Source organism: Rana temporaria, chromosome 10, assembly GCF_905171775.1.
Source record: "Rana temporaria chromosome 10, aRanTem1.1, whole genome shotgun sequence".
In the NCBI taxonomy this organism is placed as follows: domain Eukaryota; kingdom Metazoa; phylum Chordata; class Amphibia; order Anura; family Ranidae; genus Rana; species Rana temporaria.
Window position 1 is genome coordinate 133,040,803 of NC_053498.1, and position 21,830 is coordinate 133,062,632.

The window sequence follows — 21,830 nt, forward strand, 5'->3', positions numbered from 1 at the left end:
CGGGCCGCCCATGTAAAAGAAACCTTAAAGTGTTTGTTATGGCACTTATATAAGACTATGCCAGTCCCTCTATTAGAGGCTGGCATAGCACACTGTGTAAGTTGTTTTTAAAGACGAGTGTTCAAAATACAGAATTTCAGCTATCTTCACGCCGGTTACATGACTCACGGACGCTTTACAGCTCCAATGGATGTCTTCTGCAGGAGGGGCCATGATCTCCTTCTGATGTTAGCTGCGGAGATCACGTTGCCGCTCGTCTCCTCCGCAGAAGCCATCCATCAGGACTGTAAAGCGGCCGCTAGTCGTGTTACCGGGCTGAAGACAGCTGAAATTCGGTGATGGAGTGCACAGAGCAGGGAGCAGTGGAACGCATACGGCTCTTGTGGCAGACCGACTTGTGGCAGACCAGTTAAGACAGCTCTCATAGGGAAACATTGATTTTCACACGTCATGCGACATGAGCTCCCAATGTCGGAGCGTTTGTCGGACCAATGTGAACCCGGCCTAAGAGCCCTCTTAACTGGTCCGATACGAGTCGGTCCGACTTTGAAAATGCTCCCTACACTACTTTGGTCCGACTTTGATCCTACTTCAGCCCATTGAATACCATTGAAATTGGATCAAAGTAGGATCCTTGTCCTTAATATCCGACTTGTGACATCCGACATTGTGATTACAGCAGCAGTAAAAGGAATTTATCTCACACTGTGATTGTTTTGATTGGTCAAGAAACAAGTCAGACTATCACAAAGTCGGATCAATGTAGTATCCTGTTTATTCAAGTCGGATGGATGTAGGACCGATGTCACAGAGCAAAGATATGACTGTCGTGTAGTATCAGTGTGAACCCAGCCTCAGTAGCACAATGATTAATTTTATTTGTTGCCTGTAGTTTCTTTGTAAGATTTACACACTGAGATGAATGCTATTGGCTCCAACCATCTACTCCCCTTTGCGTCCTACAATGACTATAATAGCTTTATAATCAGCGAGATCGCTGACATTGCGTCTCCTCTGCACTGCACAGTAATCAATGACTAAACCCACCTTACTGAGGGCATTTTTCACAAACTCCTCATTACATTTAAAACAATGGAACCGTTCTGCCCCAGTAATCCAGTAAGTTTGATCTAATGACCCAATAAGTAACAGTTGGCCTCCGGGTTTTAGCAGCTTTATTATCTTCTCCAGATTCTTCATGTATTCATCTTCATTTTTACTGATAAATTCCAGTATCCACGCACTGATAATACAATCAGCAAGTGGTAGTAGCGCCGGGGAAGTTATGTTTTCCTCTTCAAAATCACATTTCAAAATCTGCATGATGGACGACCTTAGGCGCATTTCTTTCTCCTGAAGTTGATCTCTAAAAAAAAAAAATAATATGGACATTACAGGAAATATTTCAATATACAGTCATGTGGTGTGATAAGCAATTCTACACAACAGCAAACAGCAAACCTGCCAAGAGACGGCCGCACACCAAAACTCACGGACCGGGCAAGGAGGGCATTAATCAGAGGGGCAGCACAGAGACCTAAGGTAACCCTGGAGGAGCTGCAGAGTTCCACTGCAGAGACTGGAGTATCTGTACATAGGAGGACAATAAGCTGTACGCTCCATAGAGTTGGGCTTAATGGCAGAGTGGCCAGAAGACAGACATTACTTTCAGCAAAAAACAAAATGGCACGCTTTGAGTTTGAGAAAGGACATGTGGGAGACTCCCAATATGTATGGATAAGGGTGCTCTGGTCTTATGAGACTAAAATTTAACTTTTTAGCCATCAAAGAAAACGCTATGTCTGGCACAAACCCAACACATCGCATCACCCAAAGAACACCATCCCCACAGTGAAACATGGTGGTGGGAGCATCATGCTGTGGAAAAGATGGATGGTGCTAAATACAGGGATATTCTTGAGCAAAACCTGTACCACTCTGTGTGTGATTTGAGGCTAGGACGGAGGTTCACCTTCCAGCAGGACAATGACCCCAAACACACTGCTAAAGCAACACTTGAGTGCAGGTGGTGTACATAGTATATAATACGGTGTGTACAGTATATAATACTTTTAAGTCAGTGTACAGTATATAATACAGTGCAGTCAGTGTACTGTATATAATACAGTGTAGTGTAGTGTGAAAAATAAATCCCCATCATGTCTGGAAGGCCACCAAGGAGAGGCAGAATCTAACAGACCACTTAAAGAGGGCAAGCAGCCTCATACTAGTTTGCCTTCCAATGCAGCTGCCAAGGTGCCCTATTCCACCGGCTCCTTGTGCACAGTTACTCCTTCCGTAGCCCCACCATCATGCATGGAGGAGTTACCAGAATTATTTGACCATAGTGCTGGTTACATGCTGCTGGAGGATGTGCAGCAATTTGAAGTCTCCGATGCTGGTTCCCAGGTTGAAGAAGAGAGTAACGTGAGCCTAGAGTGAGGGGATGCCACAGAAGGAGAAGAAACTAGCAGTCATGTTCCCCCAGCCAAAGCATACTGCCAAGTTTGCTCCAGTGACGACGAGGGAGGGATGATGAGGTCACTGACTGTACTTGGATGCCTGAGAGAAGAGAGGACGAAAGTGAGGATGAGGAAGAGGCACAACTCAACGCAATCAAGCTACTGGCCTGTCCTGCATCCAACGTGCTTTCTGAATGGACATTCAGTGCTGCTGAAGAGTTTGTAATGGATCAAAGAGTGCACCTGTCCACAGACACAGCCCAATTTTTCTGCACCTGCTTATCAGGTGCATGTCATTTCAATTGTTCTAATAATTTTTAACAGCAGGGCCCGCCTCTGCACCCAATATGAGTAACTGTGTGGGGTTACAGTGTTCAGGCATCGCCAACACCCAAGGCCCAATTTTTCTGCACCTGTTTGACAGGGGCATGTAATTTCCAGCTTTTTCACAAGTTGCCCCCAAAGCACCTTGTCCCTATGTTGATAGGGACAAGAGCCTCTTCCCAAAAACCCTGGCCATTTGTTGTCGGGGTTTGCGGGCATGGAGTTTATTGTAATCTGGAAGCCCCCTTTAACAAGTTGACCCCCAGATCCCACCCCCCATGTGAATAAGTATCGGGTACATTGTACCCCATATCCATTCACCAAAAAAAGTGTCAAAAAGTAAAAACCACAATAGACGAGTTTTTGAAAATTCCTTGCTATCTTTTTGCTTGCTCTTATATAGGCAAGAGCAGGGCCGCAAGTAAGTTTAAATTACATTTTTTACTTTAGAAATGCACTTCTAAACATTGCACAGATGTGCCACTTTACAGGCAGACTAAGGTGGGACACCCCCCCCCCCAGACACTATATTTAAAGGAATATTTAATTTTTATTGTTTCAGTTTAAAGTGGTTGTAAACCCTCTCTTACTTGTTTTACCTACCTTTTAGTCCTCGTACACACGATAGGATAGCCAGAGGACAACGGTCTGAAGGACCGTTTTCATCAGCCAAAACCGATCGTGTGTGGGCCCCATAGGTTATTTAACCTTAGGTTAAAAAAATGAGAACTTGCTTTAAAATTGAACCTATGGACTCCTAACCAATAGGTCAAAACCGATCGTTAGTATGCAAAAGCATTGGTTAAAAACCTGTGCATGCTCAGAATCAAGTCGACGCATGCTTGGAAGCATTGAACTTCGTTTTTTTCAGCACGTCGTGTTTTACGTCACCGCGTTCTGACACAATCGTTTTTTTAACTGATGATGTGTATGCACGACGGACCATCAGTCAGCTTCATAGGTTAACCTAAGACAACGGTCCTTCAACCCGTTGTCCTCTGATTAACCTATCGTGTGTACAAGGCCTAAGATTAATGCTTACCTGTAGGTGTTTGCAATATCTCCTAAATCTACACGGATTAGAAGATATTTGCCACAAAGGATGCACCGTTGTCATTGTCAGGCGCACTGAGAATGCCGGTTTTATCAATGGATAATACCGGTTTTGACGGCTCCTGCAGGCACGCGTGGAGTGACGACATCGCCGCTCCGGCCAATCAGAGCGCCAGAGCGGCAATACCCAGAAGTAACCTTCCGGAGAGATGTCTGTGGCCGGAGGGGGAGACGAGGATGGCTTCGGTCTAAGGTAAGTAATGCATAATGAGCTAGTATGGTAGTCATACTAGCTCATTATGGCTTTGTCTTGCAGGTTATTATTATTTTTTTTAATATATTTTTGGGTTTACAACCTCTTTAAGCATTATTAAAATCACTGCTCCAGAAAAAAACGGTTGTTATAAAAACTTTTTTTGCATTGATACAAGTCCCCTGGGGCAGTACCCAGGTCCCCATACATTTGTTATGGCAATAACTTGAATATACACCTTTAAAATTAGCACTTTTGATTTTTCATGCTTGTGTCCCATCAACTTTAATATGGTTTGCATATTCGCTAGAACTTTTTGCCTGTTCGCATGTTCTGGTGCGAACTGCACGGGGAAGGTCCCGCTACCTCTCCCTGGAATTACGCCCTGCTCTCACACTACGTTCGCATTCTGGACAAAAAATTCAATGTCTACAGATCCCTTTCACTTTTTGAAACATTACGTACACAGCAAATCCCCCAACATCACTTAGTCTCCACAATGCTCTCTCTCTTATTTACAGAAGTCTGACCCAACACAGGTCTAGCATGCTCAGCTTGGGAAAATTACCTCTCCCAGCCACCAGAAGACTGGGATCAAATGTATTTGAATATCCATAAGGGATCAGTAAACGTCTCAACACAAGAAAACGGCTACGAAATCATAACCAGATGGTACCGTACTCCCACCCTTATACATAAATTTGTTCCTGACATCCCAGACATATGCTGGAAATGTCAATCAGAAAGAGGGACCCTCCTCCATATTTGGTGGAGCTGCCCTTTCATCCAACCCCTCTGGTCTGAAGTGCATAGTGTCATAAAAAAGGTAACCATACTTATGCTTAACTTATCCCCAGCATAACTCCTCTTATACTATCCCACCCTTCCAAATAGCGATTACTTTAAATCCCTAGCCATGCACATGGTAAATGCTGCCAAACAATGCATACCAGTCCACTGGGGCTCTCCTCAAATACCCTCAATCAAAGAAGATTGCAGAAATGGAGCGCCTCATCAGCATTGCACGTGATACACCCACAACATTTTCATTCAAATGGGTCTGCTGGACCTACTTCCAGACAACAGCAGAAGGCCAAGACCTAATCACCACAAACACCTCACCCGCCTGTCATTAACATCACACCTCAGACTAGATTACCCCAGGTTCACTCTCTATCCTGACAACCTTGATTCAATTTCATAAATGACATAGAGTCCAACATAAAACGAAGGGAAAGAGAGATGGATAACCACCCCCCTCTGTTCCCCTTACCCCCCCCCTAATATGTACATCACCTTCCTTCATCTACCTCTTTTATTAACCCCTACCTTCCTTCCATTTACCCTTCCAACTACACCCCCTCCCTTGACCACCGCTTGCCCCTGCTTCCTGACTATTCTTTAGTTATACAGAGACGGACATTCTTACTTCAACTTAAACCTCTCAAACAAAGCGAACGCTATTTACGAAGCCTTAGCTCAACCCGACAAAATTGCACCCCCTGGAACAACTATCTTACCACAATTTACTACAACCTATGAATTGATCCTTATGCTCAAAGTTTATTTGGAGACAATCTACAGGGTGGGCCATTTATATGGATCCACCCGGGTGGGCCATTTATATGGATACACCTTAATAAAATGTGAATGGTTGGTGATATTAACTTCCTGTTTGTGGCACATTAGTATATGTAAGGGGGGAAACTTTTTCAAGATGGGTGGTGACCATGGCGGCCATTTTGAATCCAACTTTTGTTTTTGGTGTATCCATATAAATGGCCCACCCTGTAGGTAACGATTTTCCAGCCCAATACTAAACAATTAACCCCAGTCTGAATAAATTCTGTAAAAATATCCACACCATTCGCCTTGGATCACTTAGATCCTCTAGACACCCCATTCATAAGGTACTTCTCTTTCAGTACCCAGGAAAATGTATGAGTTTTCGATCCAAATGGAAATAAGGCCCCTCATTATTAGTTTTTATTTGAAAATTAATGGATTTGAGTTACATTGCTAACGTAACATGTTTGATAACATACATTCTGTACTAGATGTTTCTGTATTACATTCTATTATACCTGTTCTCCATTATTTACAATAAAATCCTTAAAGGGGTTGTAAAGGTTTGTTTTTTTATTTTATAAATAGGTTCCTTAAAGCTAGTGCATTGTTGGTTCACTTACCGTTTCCTTAGATTTCCCTTCAAATTGTTTTTTTTCTTTGTTTTCTTTGTCTGAATATCTCACTTCCTGTTCCTCCTCAGTAAGCTGTTCTGGCTGACTAACCACTGCTCGGATGATGGTAGCAAGCTTACTGAGGAGAAACAGAAAGTGAGAAATTCAGACAAAGGAAAAAAACATTTAGAAGGGAAATTGAAGAAAAAGGTAAGTGAATCAACAATACACTAGCTTAAATGAACCTATTTAGAAAATAAAAAACAAACCTTTACAACCCCTTTAATTGAAAAAAAGGAATAGGAAAGAATAGAATTAAAAAAAGCAATAGAATAGAATAGAAAGTATTTCACAAAATTCAAATAGAATACATTTGAATAGAATAGCCCTATATTAACTACCCTGAAGGAAAGATGTCTATACCTAACTATTCTAAAGGTACTCTGGTCCGGTCACATGATCATCACAGCAGCTGGCTTTAGTGAAGAGGCGAGATCACCAACAACGGCTTCAGTGCCTGAGTCGTGACATTACACATAGGCTCCAAATAGTGGAAAAGGGTCTGTTTGCAATAAAATAGTGCTATTTTCCCTAGATTGTACATTGTGTATTGTCTATTTAGAATGTGTCTAAATAAAGGTGATTTCATCAGATGTGCGGCAAACCAGACCATTTTCCTCTACTGTGAAGTCTGTAATGAACAGGGCCAGCACCTGGTAGTATGCCGTGGAGGTGGTACAGGTAGAGACCTGTCTAGAAACCGCATACTGTGTCCCAGAGTGAACGGGTTGTGCTAGCCGGCCGGCTATAAGTTCACTGCAAGTTTTATCTACATTCTTGTAAGTGTGATTTTAATCTTTTTAATAAATTGTTATATGGGTTCACACTATGCAGTCTTTTTCTTCTCCATATTGGTTTCTATCAACATTGGTTACCGGTCCACTGTGGGAGAAGTTTTTGGCTCTTGGATAGCCTGCCACATAACCCCCTGGCTGGGGAGTAAGCCGTCTGCTGTCAGAAGATCTCTAGTTGGGATCTTCCCTTCTGGTAAGGGACAGTGTGATTGAGAGGTGGAGGTGTCCTGTCTATCCATGCACTTTTCTGAGGTTCATGCAATTTTGATGTCACTATCTGCTTGAATGGGAAAAATCATTTTCTACTATCAAATTACCATCAAATGCACATTTTGTTGTTCGAACAATAGACTTTCACATGTTTAATTTTTCTCACTATCAATGTAACATCTCATGTATGGGCGAAAGATTTGTTTATTTTACTTTGTACTAACACTACTATAGTATTCACATTAGTTGTGCAGCTATTTTTCTATTGTACTAGTTTGTTTGTGGGTATCTCACACTTTAAGCTGCTTGCATTTATATATTCATTATCCACTTAGATAGCGCGGTATCTTCACATTTTTTCACAGGTAGAGACCAACCTTGAGCGGTGATTTCTCGTCACCCATAGACTTACTATTAGGCATCGCATCCGTAGTTGGTTGTCCCTCCAATACACTGAAGCCGGCGCTGGGAGCCGATCATGTGACCGGACTGGAGGGCCCTCAGAATAGGTAAGTATAGACTTCTTTCCTATACAGATAATAAGTATAGGGCTTAGAAAGGGGTTGGAAGCAGGGTTAAGTTTAGATAGGATGTGACTGGACTTCTACTTCAAACAATGTGAATAGCCTTTTTCCAGCACAGTAGATAAGGAGAACCCGAATAAAAACATTTTAAAGAGCTGAGAGCTCCATCTGCTGGATGAAAACATAGATTTGGACTTTTCAAATACAATATTTCAAAGTTACCTGACTACAAACATGAAATAAAAGGTTGTATTTTAAACAACTTAATAAATTAATTATACTCAAAAACAATTAAAGTTGCATTCAAAGAAACAATCTTCTACAACCTAAAATACAAACATCAGAAAGTGAGGAATCATTAGGGGACAAGTCACCTCGTTCCTTCTAACTCAGCTGCGGCTGATGATGTATGCGACCAATCATATGCTCCGGTACGGTCATGTAGCCATCTGGTCAGTTCCATGATACATTGCTCTTGGAATTTTAATATGATAATTTTTTTGAAGAAATTGGAGGCGGAATAGAGATGGTGAATGATGGAACCAACGCTGATATCAATCAATAATGTACCCTCAGCTCGACCTGCAGAGATTTTTTTTTTTTTAAATCAAGAGCAAGTTTATTGAAAGAAAAAGGAAAACACAATCTCATATACAGACAATCCAATGGTATATGCAGCAAAAGGAAAAACAGAAAAGCAAAAACACAAATACGGTATGCATGATATTCTGACCGGGTGTACGTTCACAGGAATAGAACGACTCATGATGTTACAAGCAAGAGACAGTATAATAAGGAGCACTGTGTAATACTCTGCTGCACAAAAACGTACAAATAATGTAAGTATTAAACTAGACTGTATTCCTCGATTAGGCGTAGAATAATCTCCATATATTAGTTAATAAATCCAAAACAGAAAACAAAACAAGAACAAAAAAAAAAAATATATATATATAACAGCTGTACCCCTAAAGGGTATAGGAGTATCCTAACTACCAAACATAGTAGTAGGAGAAGACCAGCCACCACGACACCTCCCGCACTCCACCTCCAGCACCAACCATAATACATTACCCTACACGCTCTCTTACATATACCATATCACATTTGTAGAAGTCTATCTTTTACTAACTGAGGGGGGCCCAGTCCCGGAGTATCTATCCATGGTTGCCACATTGAGTAAAATTTCTTCAGAACATTAGGGTGTTGGTATGTAAGCTTCTCACGTATTAGCAGACTATTAACCTGAGTCACCTATTGTCCGCCCGTCGGTACCCTCTGAGTAATCCAGAGCCTCGCAATTGCTTTGCGGGCAACATTTAGTAAACATAGTATGGCAGCATGGGCGTCCGCTCCATAGGGCAAGGGGGATCAATTGACCCCCCTGGAATCGTAAGAAGGTGTTGAATTGTTGTGGCTGAGAAGCTTCATACTGCAGCAGCTCTCGCAGTGCTGACTAAACAGTATACTGAACTTTTCAGACGCTCCCTTGCTAACCCCTCCCATATAGGCAGTGTGGCCGGGGAAAGTCTGCTTCAGCAGTGGGGCACTGTGTGGAAAGATATTGTATTTCCATATGCCCCTCCTGCTGGGCGGGGGCTGAGGCTAGGAAGAGCTATGCACGGGTCTCATTTGTGTGTGGTGAGGATGATGCTGCTGGCTCAGAGGACGCTGAGTGCAGGAGTGAAGAAAGTGTGATCTTGGGCATGAAACAGGGAAGGTAAGGATAAAGAAAGCAACATGCCCATGCATTCTACTCATGGCACTGTGCACTGTGCACTGTGTACATGGCACTACTGCACTGCCACCAACTCCTAATATTATAAATACTTCAAGTTGCTGCTCACCATCAAATGTGTTCCCACATTCCACAACTTAATATATAAAGATTAATGGTGTTGCACTACCCTTTAACCATGTGCAGAAACATATTTTAAATAAATTATATCAAAAAAGTGATAATTGAATACACAATCCCAGTGCAATAAATCTATAAATACCCCAAAAAATATTCTCCAAAATATTACCACATACAGTATGTTGAAATATTATAAATGAATTGCATAAAAAAATGGTAATTGAATACACAATACCAATGCTGCAAATCTACTGATTAGAATATACCAATAAGTCGCTTTTAACCCCCGCTGGCGGTCGAAGAAAGGGTTAAATGTGGCACGTGTATCGCCGCTGCCGAAGCGCCACCCCCTGAAAAAAATTCAGCGGACGACCATGTATGCCAGTATGGCCATTCAGTGATAGTGAGGGTAACTCCAAGGCACCAAGTAGGCACACAACCGGATCCTGCAGAATCGGCAACTGGAAAACTTGTGAGATAGTTTTAAGAACATATTGCCAGTACCTGAAGAGTTTTGGGCACTTCCACATCATTTGTAATAGATCCCCAGTGTGACTATTACATTTTGGGCATAGCAGTGTTTCTCTAAGTCCCCATTTATGTAGGCGGGCTGGGGTTCTATATACTCTATGCAGAAGATAGAGATGAGACAGTCTCTGTGATGCAGACACTGGCACTAAAGGAGCGGATGTCAGACATAACTCCCAAGCTTCAACGTCTATGGGCCCCAAGTCTCGTTCCCACCCCCTTCTGCAGGGAAGCGTACTCGCGTCATGTGTGGAATTTAGTAGTCTAGCACAGTGTTTCTCAACTCCAGTCCTCGAGGCGCCCCAACAGGTCATGTTTTCAGGATTTCCATTATTTTGCACAGGTGACTTGATCAGTTTCACTGCCTTAGTAATTACCACAGCCGTTTCATCTGAGGGAAATCCTGAAAACATTACCTGTTGGGGCGCCTTGAGGACTGTAGTTGAGAAACACTGGTCTTGCATACACCTTTGAGATCATGCCCTTCCTCTCATCTGTCAACAGTACATCGTTCATCAGCGGGTGCACTATCGGCACAAGTGAAAACAATCTGCCCTCACATTGTATTGCATGCCTCATATGGATGTATTTATAAAATTGGGTATTGTGTAGGGGGAATTCCTCTCTAATGTCTGCGTAGGATTTAAACACGATACCAGAATACAGCTGTGCAATATAATGAATACCTTCTTCCTCCCAGGAGCCAAAGTCCTTAAGTTTGAGAAGCTCCTTAAAGTATTTATTTCTCCATATTGGAGTAAATGGACATACCCCTTTTATTTTGAGGAGGGACCGGGTATATTTCCATAGGGTATTCAAATGGACAATAGTGGGGAGAGTATTCGGTAAATGTGTAAAGCCTGCTTCTAAGTGTGTTAAGGCTGGAAGATCAGAGCTGGCGGGGACCAGCAGGGACCTAATTGGGTCAGATGCATCCACCACCCCCCAGTTACCTAAGTGTTGTAGCTGGGAGGCTACAAAATAATATCTGGCATGAGGCACCGCCATACCACCCTGGTCCTTCGCCAATTGCAAATATCGCAGACTGATACGTGTCGGCTTGTTACCCCAAATGAATTCCCTGAACTGAGCATCTATTCGAGAGAACCATCTGTGCATTATCCAAATTGGGGTATTGTAAAATATATAGAGAAGTTGAGGGGCCCAGACCATCTTAATTAAATTTACTCTCCCAGTAACTGAAAGTGGCAGTTTTCTCCCGACAGTGCACTTCAACCTAAATTTTCGAAGCAGCGGAGTCATGTTCCGATCAAGGTATTGAGTAGGGTCCGGGGTCACCTGTATGCCTAAATAACGGAATTCCTCAACCACAGCAATATCTTTCGCGCAATCAGGTAAGGGCCTCGGCAAAGGGTCTAGGGGCATAAGTACCGACTTATTCCAATTAATGCTAAAACCCGACAGCTGCCCGAAGTCAGCTATCAGGCTCATCACATTTTGCAGAGACCTATCCGTGTCTCCCAGGTAGATCAATGTGTCATCTGCGTATAGGGAAACAACATCCTTCCTCGATCCCCTTTGAAATCCCGTAATGTCTTGCGACTCTCTGATATGTATGGCCAAGGGCTCCAACGCGAGGGCAAACAGCAGGGGTGACAACGGGCACCCCTGGCGCGTGCCCCTAGAAAGGAATCCGACACGTCTCCGTTAATGCGGACCTGCAGAGATATTACAGATTCAGATGCTATTTTACCCCAAACTAATTTCACTGCCAAAAAAAGAGATTTCACCTTTTCATTACAATTTCCTTCTAATGACACTGCTAGGTGAATATAGCTTTAAAAAATTGTTCCCAACCAATATAGGATAGGACTGTGGGATTGCCTGCTAGGCCCAGCCACCATTATATGTCACATTATCCTTCATATATGAAAGTGCCAGATCAGCAAGGAGCTGAAATAGGGTAAGGTGAGTATAAAGGGGACAGAGAGACAAAGTCACTTTACTCTATATATTACTTTATATTTGTTCTTATCATTTAGGCTCCATTCACACTTTCGTTCGATTTCCATTGCAACTTTACAGTGTGACTTGATGCAACTTTGATGTGATTTTGAGCCAACTTTGGATGAGTGTACCTTTGTTGGGACTTTGACTTTGACCATGTGACTGTGTGTGCTCTGAGGGTTTACATTGCAGTCTATGGTTCTCATGTCGCATGAAAATTGGACCAATGTAGTGTAGGAATTAGTCTTAAAGTCGCTGTGACTTTAAGTCACACAGATATAAACGGTACTCATTGGAAAACATGGGGTCCAACTTGTCATGTGACTTTGGGGTACCAAGTCGTACAAGTGTAAGCGGAGCCTTAAAGATAGAAAACAAGTATAATGTTTGTGAATTGACCTTTTTCAAGCAAATATATACAAAGTGATAATATAATGACTAAGAGTGATATATTTACCAAATATGATATATTTACCAAATAAAACAGTCATCAGAAATAAATTACCATTTCTTATTGTCTCATCATAATGTGGTATCAGTGGTGGCGTAGCGTGGGGGGGCAGGGGGGACTGTGGCCCGGGCGCGATATTTAGTGGGGTGCAATTTCAAGCCAGTGTGTGTCACACTGGCTGCGTCCTCCCAAATTTAATTTCCTGTGTCCCCGAAGCTCCGGGCGCCATCTTTCAATGTCTGACGCCCTGTGATTGGGCCATGGGGGTCATGTGCGGCGTGGGGCTGGCCTGTCCATGATCCTGAACCTCCATACGCCCAATCACAGTGCGCCGGACAGTGAACCAACATTGCGGCTGCCTCCTCGTATCCTCCGGACCCCGATGTCATGATGGAGGACAAGCAGCAGGTGAGGAGGAACACAGACTGGGGAGAGAGGCAAGGCGACAGAGCGGCACACAGAGAGAGACACAGACCGGCACACAGAGAGAGTCACAGAGCGGCACACAGAGAGAGACACAGAGCGGCACACAGAGAGAGACACAGAGCGGCACACAGAGAGAGACAAAGAGCGGCAGAGAGGGAGAAAGAGAGAGACAGAGCGGCAGAAAAAGAGAGACAGAGCGGTAGAGAGAGAGAGAGATGAGAGACAGAGCGGCAGAGAGAGAGAGACAGAGCGGCAGAAAGAGAGACAGGCAAAGAGAGAGAGAGAGAGAGAGAGTGACAGGCAAAGAGAGAGAGACAGTGGCAAAGAGAGAGAGAGAGACAGTGGCAAAGAGAGAGAGAGAGACAGAGGCAAAGAGAGAGAGAGAGACAGAGGCAAAGAGAGAGAGAGAGGCAGAAGCAAAGAGAGAGAGAGAGACAAGCAAAGAGAAAGAGACAGGGGCAAAGAGAGAGAGACGGGAAAGAGAGAGAGAGGCAAAGAGAGAGAGGCAGAGGCAAAGAGAGACAGAGGCAAAGAGAGAGACAGAGGCAAAGAGAGTGAGAGAGACACACAAAGAGAGAGCGTCTGAGCGAGGCAAAGAGCGAGAGAGACAGAGGCAAAGAGAGAGAGACAGAGGCAAAGAGAGAGAGAGACACAGAGAGAGCGAGAGAGGCAAAGAGAGAGAGAGAGAGACAGAGGCAAAGAGAGAGAGAGAGACAGAGGCAAAGAGAGAGAGACAGAGGCAAAGAGAGAGAGACAGAGGCAAAGAGAGAGAGGGAGTCAGAGGCAAAGGGAGGGAGACAGAGGCAGAGAGAGAGAGAGAGACAGAGGCAGAGAGAGAGAGACAGAGGCAAAGAGAGAGAGAGAGAGAGACAGAGGCAACGAGAGAGAGACAGAGGCAAAGAAAGAGAGACAGAGGCAAAGAGAAAGAGAGACAGAGGCAGAGAGAGAGACAGAGGCAAAGAGAGAGAGATGGGCAGAGAGAGAGAGAGTTTTTGTAGGCAGGACAGTATAGTGGTCAGTGTAGTTTTCAGTGTAGTGGACAGTATAGTGGTCAGTGTAGTGTAGTTCTCAGTGTAGTGTAGTGTAGTGGTCAGTATAGTGTAGTTCTCAGTGTAGTGTAGTGGTCAGTATAGTGTAGTTATCAGTGTAGTATAGTGGTCAGTGTAGTGTAGTATAGTGATCAGTCTAGTGTAGTTCTCAGTTTAGTTCTCAGTGTAGTATAGTGGTCAGTATAGTATAGTGGTCAGTGTAGTGTAGTTCTCAGTGTAGTATAGTGGTCAGTGTAGTGTAGTATAGTGGTCAGTGTAGTGGAAAAATAGTATAGTGATCAGTGTAGTGTAGTGGACAGTATAGTATAGTGGTCAGTGTAGTGTAGTGGATAGTATAGTATAGTGGTCAGTGAAGTGTAGTGGATAGTATAGTATAGTGGTCAGTGTAGTGTAGTGGATAGAATAGTGGTTAGTGTAGTGGACAGTATAGTATAGTGTATCTAAAAAGAGTGCACAGAAGGCAGCAACAATGGGGTAATACACAGTGCACTTCCCGGCGCCAAAGAAAATATTCACTTAATGATGAGGTACATAAGAGGTACAGGAAATAGATAATAAAATAATAAATAAATAAATATATATAACGATATCAGGAATTATCCAAAATTCTACTGAAAAAAATATATGATGATATATATATTGTAGCAGCTGTTTAAAAATAGATGGATTCCATCTATTCAAAAATGTAAATAGTATCAAAATATATAGCCTAAAACTAATTATAAAAATGATAAAACAGCGCTTAAGATGGATATAGTCCAGTGTAGATAAAAGATGTTGAAAAGTCCATAGATCAGTGTATAAGGCAAAGTTCAAAGTGATGTAGGAAATGCTTCAAGGAATGGTAGTACACCCTCCACCAGGCCCGGACTGGGACAAAAAATAGGCCCGGGCATTTTGGAATGAGCAGCCCATGACACCTTAACCGGCCCATCCCCACTCTCCATCCTAAAGCATCCCTCTGGAGAGGGGAGGGGGAAACCCTGCAAAGGTGCAGGGGGCAAGGGGACAGGGATAGAGCAGGGGGGGCAGAGAGCACAGGGAAGAACATTGGGTGGGGTGAGAGCACGGGGGAGGTGGATAGAATGAGGGGGGCAGAGAGCACAGGGGAGAGGCAGAGGTCACAGGGAGGAAGAGGAGAGCACAAGGGGGCCAGAGAGCATGGGGGTCTGGAGAGCACAGGGAATGGGGGGTTGAAGAGCACAGGGGGAAGCAAAAACACAGGGTGGGGCAGAGAGCACAGGGAGGGCAGGAGAGCACGGGGGTGAAGAGCACATGGGGAGGCGGAGATCACTGGGGGGAGGCGAAGGGCACAGGGGGGGCAGCAGAGAGCATGGGAGGAGGTGGAGAGCACAGGGGGTAGGTGAAGATCAATGGGGGGCTGGAGAGTACTGGGGGAGAGGCGTAGGGCACAGGGGTCAACGTAGAGCATGGGAGGAGGTGGAGAGCACAGTGGGGGCTGGAGAGCACAGGGGGGCTAGAGAGCACTGGGGGAGAGGCAGAGGGGGCAGCGTAGAGCATGGGGGAGGTGGAGAGCAAAGGGGGGGCTAGAGAACACTGGGGGGGCTAGAGAACACTGGGGGGGAGGCAGAGGGCACAGGGGCAGCGTAGAGCATGGGGGAAGGTGGAGAGCACAGGGGGAGGCGTAGAGCATTGGGAAGGTAGAGAGCACAGGGGGAGGCGTAGAGCATTGGGAAGGTGGAGAGCACAGGGGGAGGCGTAGAGCATTGGGAAGGTGGAGAGCACAGGGGGAGGCGTAGAGCATTGGGAAGGTGGAGAGCACAGGGGGAGAGACGGAGGGCACAGGGGGGCAGCGTAGAGCATGGGAGGAGGTGGAGAGCACTGGGCTGGGGTGTTAAAGAGCACGGGGGGCTGGAGAGCACAGGGTGAGGTAGAGAGCACTGGGGAGGCTAGAGAGCACTGGGGGGCTAGAGAGCACTGGGGGAGAGGCAGAGGGTACAAGGGGGCAGAATAGAGCATGGGGGAGGTGGAGAGCACAGGGGGAGAGATGGAGGGCATAGGGGGCAGCGTAGAGCATGGGGGGAGGTGGACAGCACAGGAGGGAGGTGGAGAGAAGAGGGGGGCTGGAGAGCACTGGGGGGGATAGAGAGCACTGGGGGTGATAGAGAGCACTGCGGGGGCTGGAGAGAATTAGGGGGAATTGAAAAGAGCACAGGGGGAGTTGGAGAGCACAGGGGGAGAGGCGGAGGGCACAGGGGGCATCGTAGAGCATGGGGGAGGTAGAGAGCACAGGGGGAGAGACGGAGGGCACAGGGGGGCAGTGTAGAGCATGGGGGAGGTGGAGAGCACAGGAGGGAGGTGGAGAGAAGGGGGCTTGGAGAGCACTGGGGGGCTGGAGAGAATTAGGGGGAATTGAAAAGAGCACAGGGGGAGGTGGAGAGCACAGGGGGAGAGGCGGAGGGCACAAGGGGCAGCGTAGAGCATGGGGGGAGGTAGAGAGCACAGGGGGAGAGACGGAGGGCACGGGGGGGCAGCGTAGAGCATGGGGGGAGGTGGAGAGCACTGGGGGGGCTGGAGAGCACTGGGGGAGGTGAAGAGCACAGGGGGAGAGGCGGGGGCACAGGGGGGCAGCCTAGAGCATGGGGGGAGGTGGAGAGTACAGGAGGGAGGAGGAAAGCACAGGGGGGTGGGCTGGATAGCACTGGGAGAGAAGTGGAGGGCACAGGGAGAGGTGGATATCACTGGGGGGCTAGAGAGCCCTGTGGGGGGGGGGGGTAGAGAGCACTGTGGGGGCAGCAGAGATGAGCAGGATAGGAGGAGCGGTGGGGTGGCTGCATATAGAAGAATCATTCTCTCCATCTTCTTCCCGCAGTACCTGAATGCCTGCGAGAGGGAGAGGAGCAGAAGCAGGCATTCAGAGACCGCGGGAAGAAGATGGAGAGAATGATTCTTCTAGATGCAGCCACCCCACCGCTCCTCCTATTCAGGTTACAGGGGCAGGCACTTACGTTTTCTCGGAGAGATCCCATCTGCAGAACATGCTGTAGCAGGCTCCTCTCCCTTCCTGGTCATGCCCCCCGGCACCAACGGCTGAACTTCACTGGCGGCGGTGGAGCGGTGTCTCCTCTAGTCCCTCCCCCTTCTTGTTTACGTCCTCTTGCTGCAGATCCCGATGCCGAAGGCTGAGACTGAGGTTGAACTGGCAGCCGGGCGGCCGCAGAAAGGTCGGAGGACCGGCGCGGGCTTACAGAGCAGCCTGCCTTGGCCCCGCAAGCAAGAACAGCGGCCTGGCGGCCGCGGCCCACCGGGCATATGCCCGGTTTTCCCTATGGCCAATCCGGGCCTGCCCTCCACCAACTTCCAAACTCCACCACTCAGAAAGTGAAACACGCTTCCCCTCTGGGGTTCAAACTCACCAGATAGCGAACAAAATAAAGCCTTGAGAATCAATAATCCTGATCAGACCTCCAACCTCATTCCAGAAGCAGCAAAGGTTTCTTTTAAGAACTCCAACTCACGGGTCATAAAGAAAAGAAAAAAAAAACAGAAGCGCCAAAATAGTGTAATACTGCTTTAATTTAAAAAAAGGACCCGTGTAAACACACCCCGCTTCCTATCTACGTACATCAAAACATTTGTAAATGAGCATAAAAGAGTTAAGTCACCGCTCTCCTCCGCACACAGGGGGTCGCGCTTGTGCTGAATGCACGCTGCTGGAGACTACTGTCCTGGAAGCGATGGTTCAGCGGTGGAACGCACTCCTACTAGTTCCTGAATACGCCGTCGTAGCCACGCCCTGACACGTTTTGTCACTTCCGACTTCAACAGAGGGCGTGGCTCGGCTCGGCGCACATCACGTCTCTATAAAGTCCCTCCACCACGGCTATTGGATGAGGCACCCATTGGTGTTCAAGAGAGCGGAAGAAGCAACAAACACGACACGATTTAGCACTGATCGTTTCTCATGTGCAGTGTTTATTTATCTATCACGCTTGTTATTGTCCCAATGAACTGACACGGCTGACGTCCGTTGCTTCTTCCGCTCTCTTGAACACCAATGGGAGCGGGTCAGCACGGATGCCTCATCCAATAGCCGTGGCGGAGGGATTTTATAGAGACGTGATGTGCCCTGAGTAGCCACGCCCTCTGTTGAAGTCGGAAGTGACGAAACGTGTCCGGGCGTGGCTACGACGGCGTATGCAGGAACTAGTAGGAGTGCGTTCCACCTCTGAACCATCGCTACCAGGACAGGAGTCTCCAGCAGCGTGCATTCAGCACAAGCGCGACCCCCTGTGTGCGGAGGAGAGCGGTGACTTAACTCTTTTATGCTCATTTACAAATGTTTTTATGTACGTAGATAGGAAGCGGGGTGTGTTTACACGGGTCCTTTTTTTAAATTAAAGCAGTATTACACTATTTTGGCGCTTCTGTTTTTTTTTCTCTATGACCCGTGAGTTGGAGTTTTTAAAAGAAACCTTTGCTGCTTCTGGAATGAGGTTGGAGCTCTGATCAGGATTATTGATTCTCAAGGCTTTATTTTGTTCGCTATCTGGTGAGTTTGAACCCCAGAGGGGAAGCGTGTTTCACTTTCTGAGTGGTGGAGTTTGGAAGTTGGTGGAGGGTGTACTACCATTCCTTGAAGCATTTCCTACATCAATTTGAACTTTGCCTTATACACGGATCTATGGACTTTTCAACATCTTTTATCTACACTGGACTATATCCATCTTAAGCGCTGTTTTATCATTTTTATAATCAGTTTTAGGCTATATATTTTGATACTATTTACAGTATAGTATAGTGGACAGTGTAGTGTAGTGGCCAGTGTAGTGTAGTGGTCAGTATAGGTATCAGGTTGGTCATTACTATTATATTTGAAGGGACTTGGGGAGTGCTAAAAGTCTGCAGGTTGGGGGGGGGCGCAAATTACTTGCCTTGCCCCGGGTGCTGACAACCCACGCTACGCCACTGGGTACCAGTTTATGATCCTGTTTTAAAATACTTTTCTTTGGATCAGGCTGCCACTGTTGACCTCTCCATCTCAAGTTGGAGTTCTCCATCCCTTCATTGCGCCATTGGATGGAGTCAATGAGGCTTAATCTTGAAGTTGTCGTTTGCCTCCCATGAGGGTTACACAAAAAGACAGCTTTTCACAATAAAATGTTTTTAAAAGCCCACAGGAGAAGTTTTTGAAAATATTTATTGAACCCAACCTTGATTGGTACTTGTCTAAACCTTATCCTGGACTTGCTTACTCCAGGAACATTAATTACCCAAAAGTAGACTTCATTCAGCTAATTCTACAACTTCAGAGGGCGATTTGGTTGCTCCAGAGGAGGCCCATTATTTGTGTTAATCTTTGTTATTTAATTACAAATTTAATGTAATTTCATGTACATCAGTGATATAAAATCCCATTCAAATCAATTTAAATATCAGGTTGTGACACAACAAAATGTGAAAGAGCCAAAGGTGAAATTAATAACTTTTTTCTATAGAAACAGCTTGATTTTTTAGAAAGAAATAAAACATTCCTCCTCTACCAGCAATAGGAAGCTGTGAGGACAGAGCTATGGGGACTCCCACTTATGTGAGTGATACTCTTAGATGTATTATCAAAATGTGTATTTTTTGTTAAATATATCATAATATGCTGTACATACCGGTGCTGAGCAGATAGTGAAGACACGCCATTGGAAATGTTATAGTATCCTCTGCAAACAGCATGCCCTCCTTTTTAGAGTAATATAAATCCAGATAATTTCTGGAATCCATTCCATGTACATGATAGAGTTTAGGTGTTGTGCAATCCATCGTCCTGCAATGCTGAACTTCACCTCTTTGATTTCTGCTTTCGACTAAACTTTAATGTTGGAGTTCTAATTATATTCAGTTGAAATAAGGTGATTACATTAGAATTTAATATAAGCATAAATATATTTACAAAGTAGTCATGTGAATAGTGCTGACTGAGTTATGATTTCCATAAAGTAGTCATGTGAATAGTGCTGACTTAGTTATGATTTCCATCTGAGTTTGCAAATGCTTAAAGGAGAAGTACAGCCAAAGCTTGTTTGCTGTGCTTCTTTTATAGGAATACAGTTCATTCTGTACTCCTGTGATCCGCTTTCAACAGACTGAAGCCCGCTGTCAGCTGATATCACATAGCCGTTTCAGGCTCAGGGGTAAGATTGTGACAATGAAGTCAGGATCCGCCCACATGCTTGGACCGACACCCGGCCTAAGCCTAGAGCCTAAGCCAGGTGCTCCTGCCCCTTCCACAGCCCAGTGCTCCAGTAAGTGAGGAGGGGGCAGAGAAGAGAGTGGTGACCAACAATCAGCAACTATCTGCTTAGGGAGCTGTGAGAACTGAGCGATTGGCAGTTTCATGTACCAGGTGTGACCAGTAGGGATGAGCCGAACACCCCCCCGTTCGGTTCGCACCAGAACCTTCGAACGGACCGACCGTTCGCGCGAACATTTAGAACCCCATTGACGTCTATGGGACTCGAACGTTTGAATTCAAAAGTGCTCATTTTAAAGCCTAATATGCAAGTTATTGTCGTAAAACGTCTTTGAGAACCCGGGTCTTGCCCCAGGGAACATGTATCAATGGAATATTTTTTTTTTTAAACGGTCGTTTTTTCTGGAGCAGTGATTTTAATGATGCTTAAAGTGAAAAAAAAAGAGGAAAAATTCCTTTAAATATCATACCTGCTGGGTGTCTATAGTATGCCTGTGAAGTGGCACGTGTTTAGAACTGTCCCTGCACAAAATGAGATTACTATAAGAAAAAAGTAATTTAAAACTGCTTGCGGCTTTAATGTTAGGTGCACACTGCAGAGGACACAGGCAGTACACCATGTGAGAATACTGCAGCTAGCACAATCACCTGCCTGCCAGTAAATTAGAAAAAGCTGATCTAGCTAAACTATACAGTGTATAAATATATATACAACACCTGGGATGCATATATATCCTCTACACACTGTGACTTTAACTGACTAGCCTGCCTGCCTGCTCTATCTACCTACTAAAAATGACACTCTCTCTCTGTCTTCTCTCTCTTAACCACCGCAACACACTACACAAGGCCGACCTGCAGGCGGCCTTTTATAGTGTGGGCGAGTACTAAACCCCCTGAGCCATAATTGGCCAAAGCCACCCTGGCTTTGGCCAATTATGGCTCTCTGTTTTTTGCAAGCTGTGATTGGCCAAGCATGCGGGTCATAGTGCATGCTTGGCCAATCATCAGCCAGCAATGCACTGCGATGCCGCAGTGAATTATGGGCCGTGAAACTCGAATTTGGAGCGAACGGCCCAAAACGTTCGTAATTTGACGAACGATCGAACATACGATGTTCGAGTCGAATATGAGTTCGACTCAAATACGAAGCTCATCCCTAGTGACCAGAACTGTGTGGCTAGCAACAGAGGAATATCAAACACATATAAGTGAAAATATAATGATTTATTTAGGTAAGTGAATAATATAAATACAACCACCTCCTATATGACACAGTACAACTAACCAACCAACAGACAGAGACCCACAAATAACAACAGACAGATATGTACAATAAATGGGAAATGCCAGAATCATAAACCATAGCCAGGCCAGGGTCATACACAGCAGATCGGCAGATGGACAAAGGGATATTCCAGAAACATAAACGTTAGCCAGGCCAAGGTCATACACAGTGAGAACAGCATATGGGGTAAGGAACAC

General features: G+C 45.3%; 1 protein-coding gene across 1 annotated transcript; it reads right to left on the reverse strand.

The window, feature by feature from the left end:
- Window positions 1–854: 854 nt before the first annotated feature.
- Window positions 855–19,950, reverse strand: LOC120915628 (indolethylamine N-methyltransferase-like). The gene is made up of 3 exons (XM_040326297.1): window positions 19,765–19,950; window positions 8,235–8,442; window positions 855–1,366 (listed from the first exon to the last, which is right to left on the reverse strand). The coding sequence occupies exons 1-3, from the start codon at window positions 19,913–19,915 to the stop codon at window positions 943–945; spliced, it is 783 nt and encodes a 260-aa protein (XP_040182231.1). The 5' UTR covers window positions 19,916–19,950; the 3' UTR covers window positions 855–942.
- Between the last annotated feature and the right edge of the window lie 1,880 nt (window positions 19,951–21,830).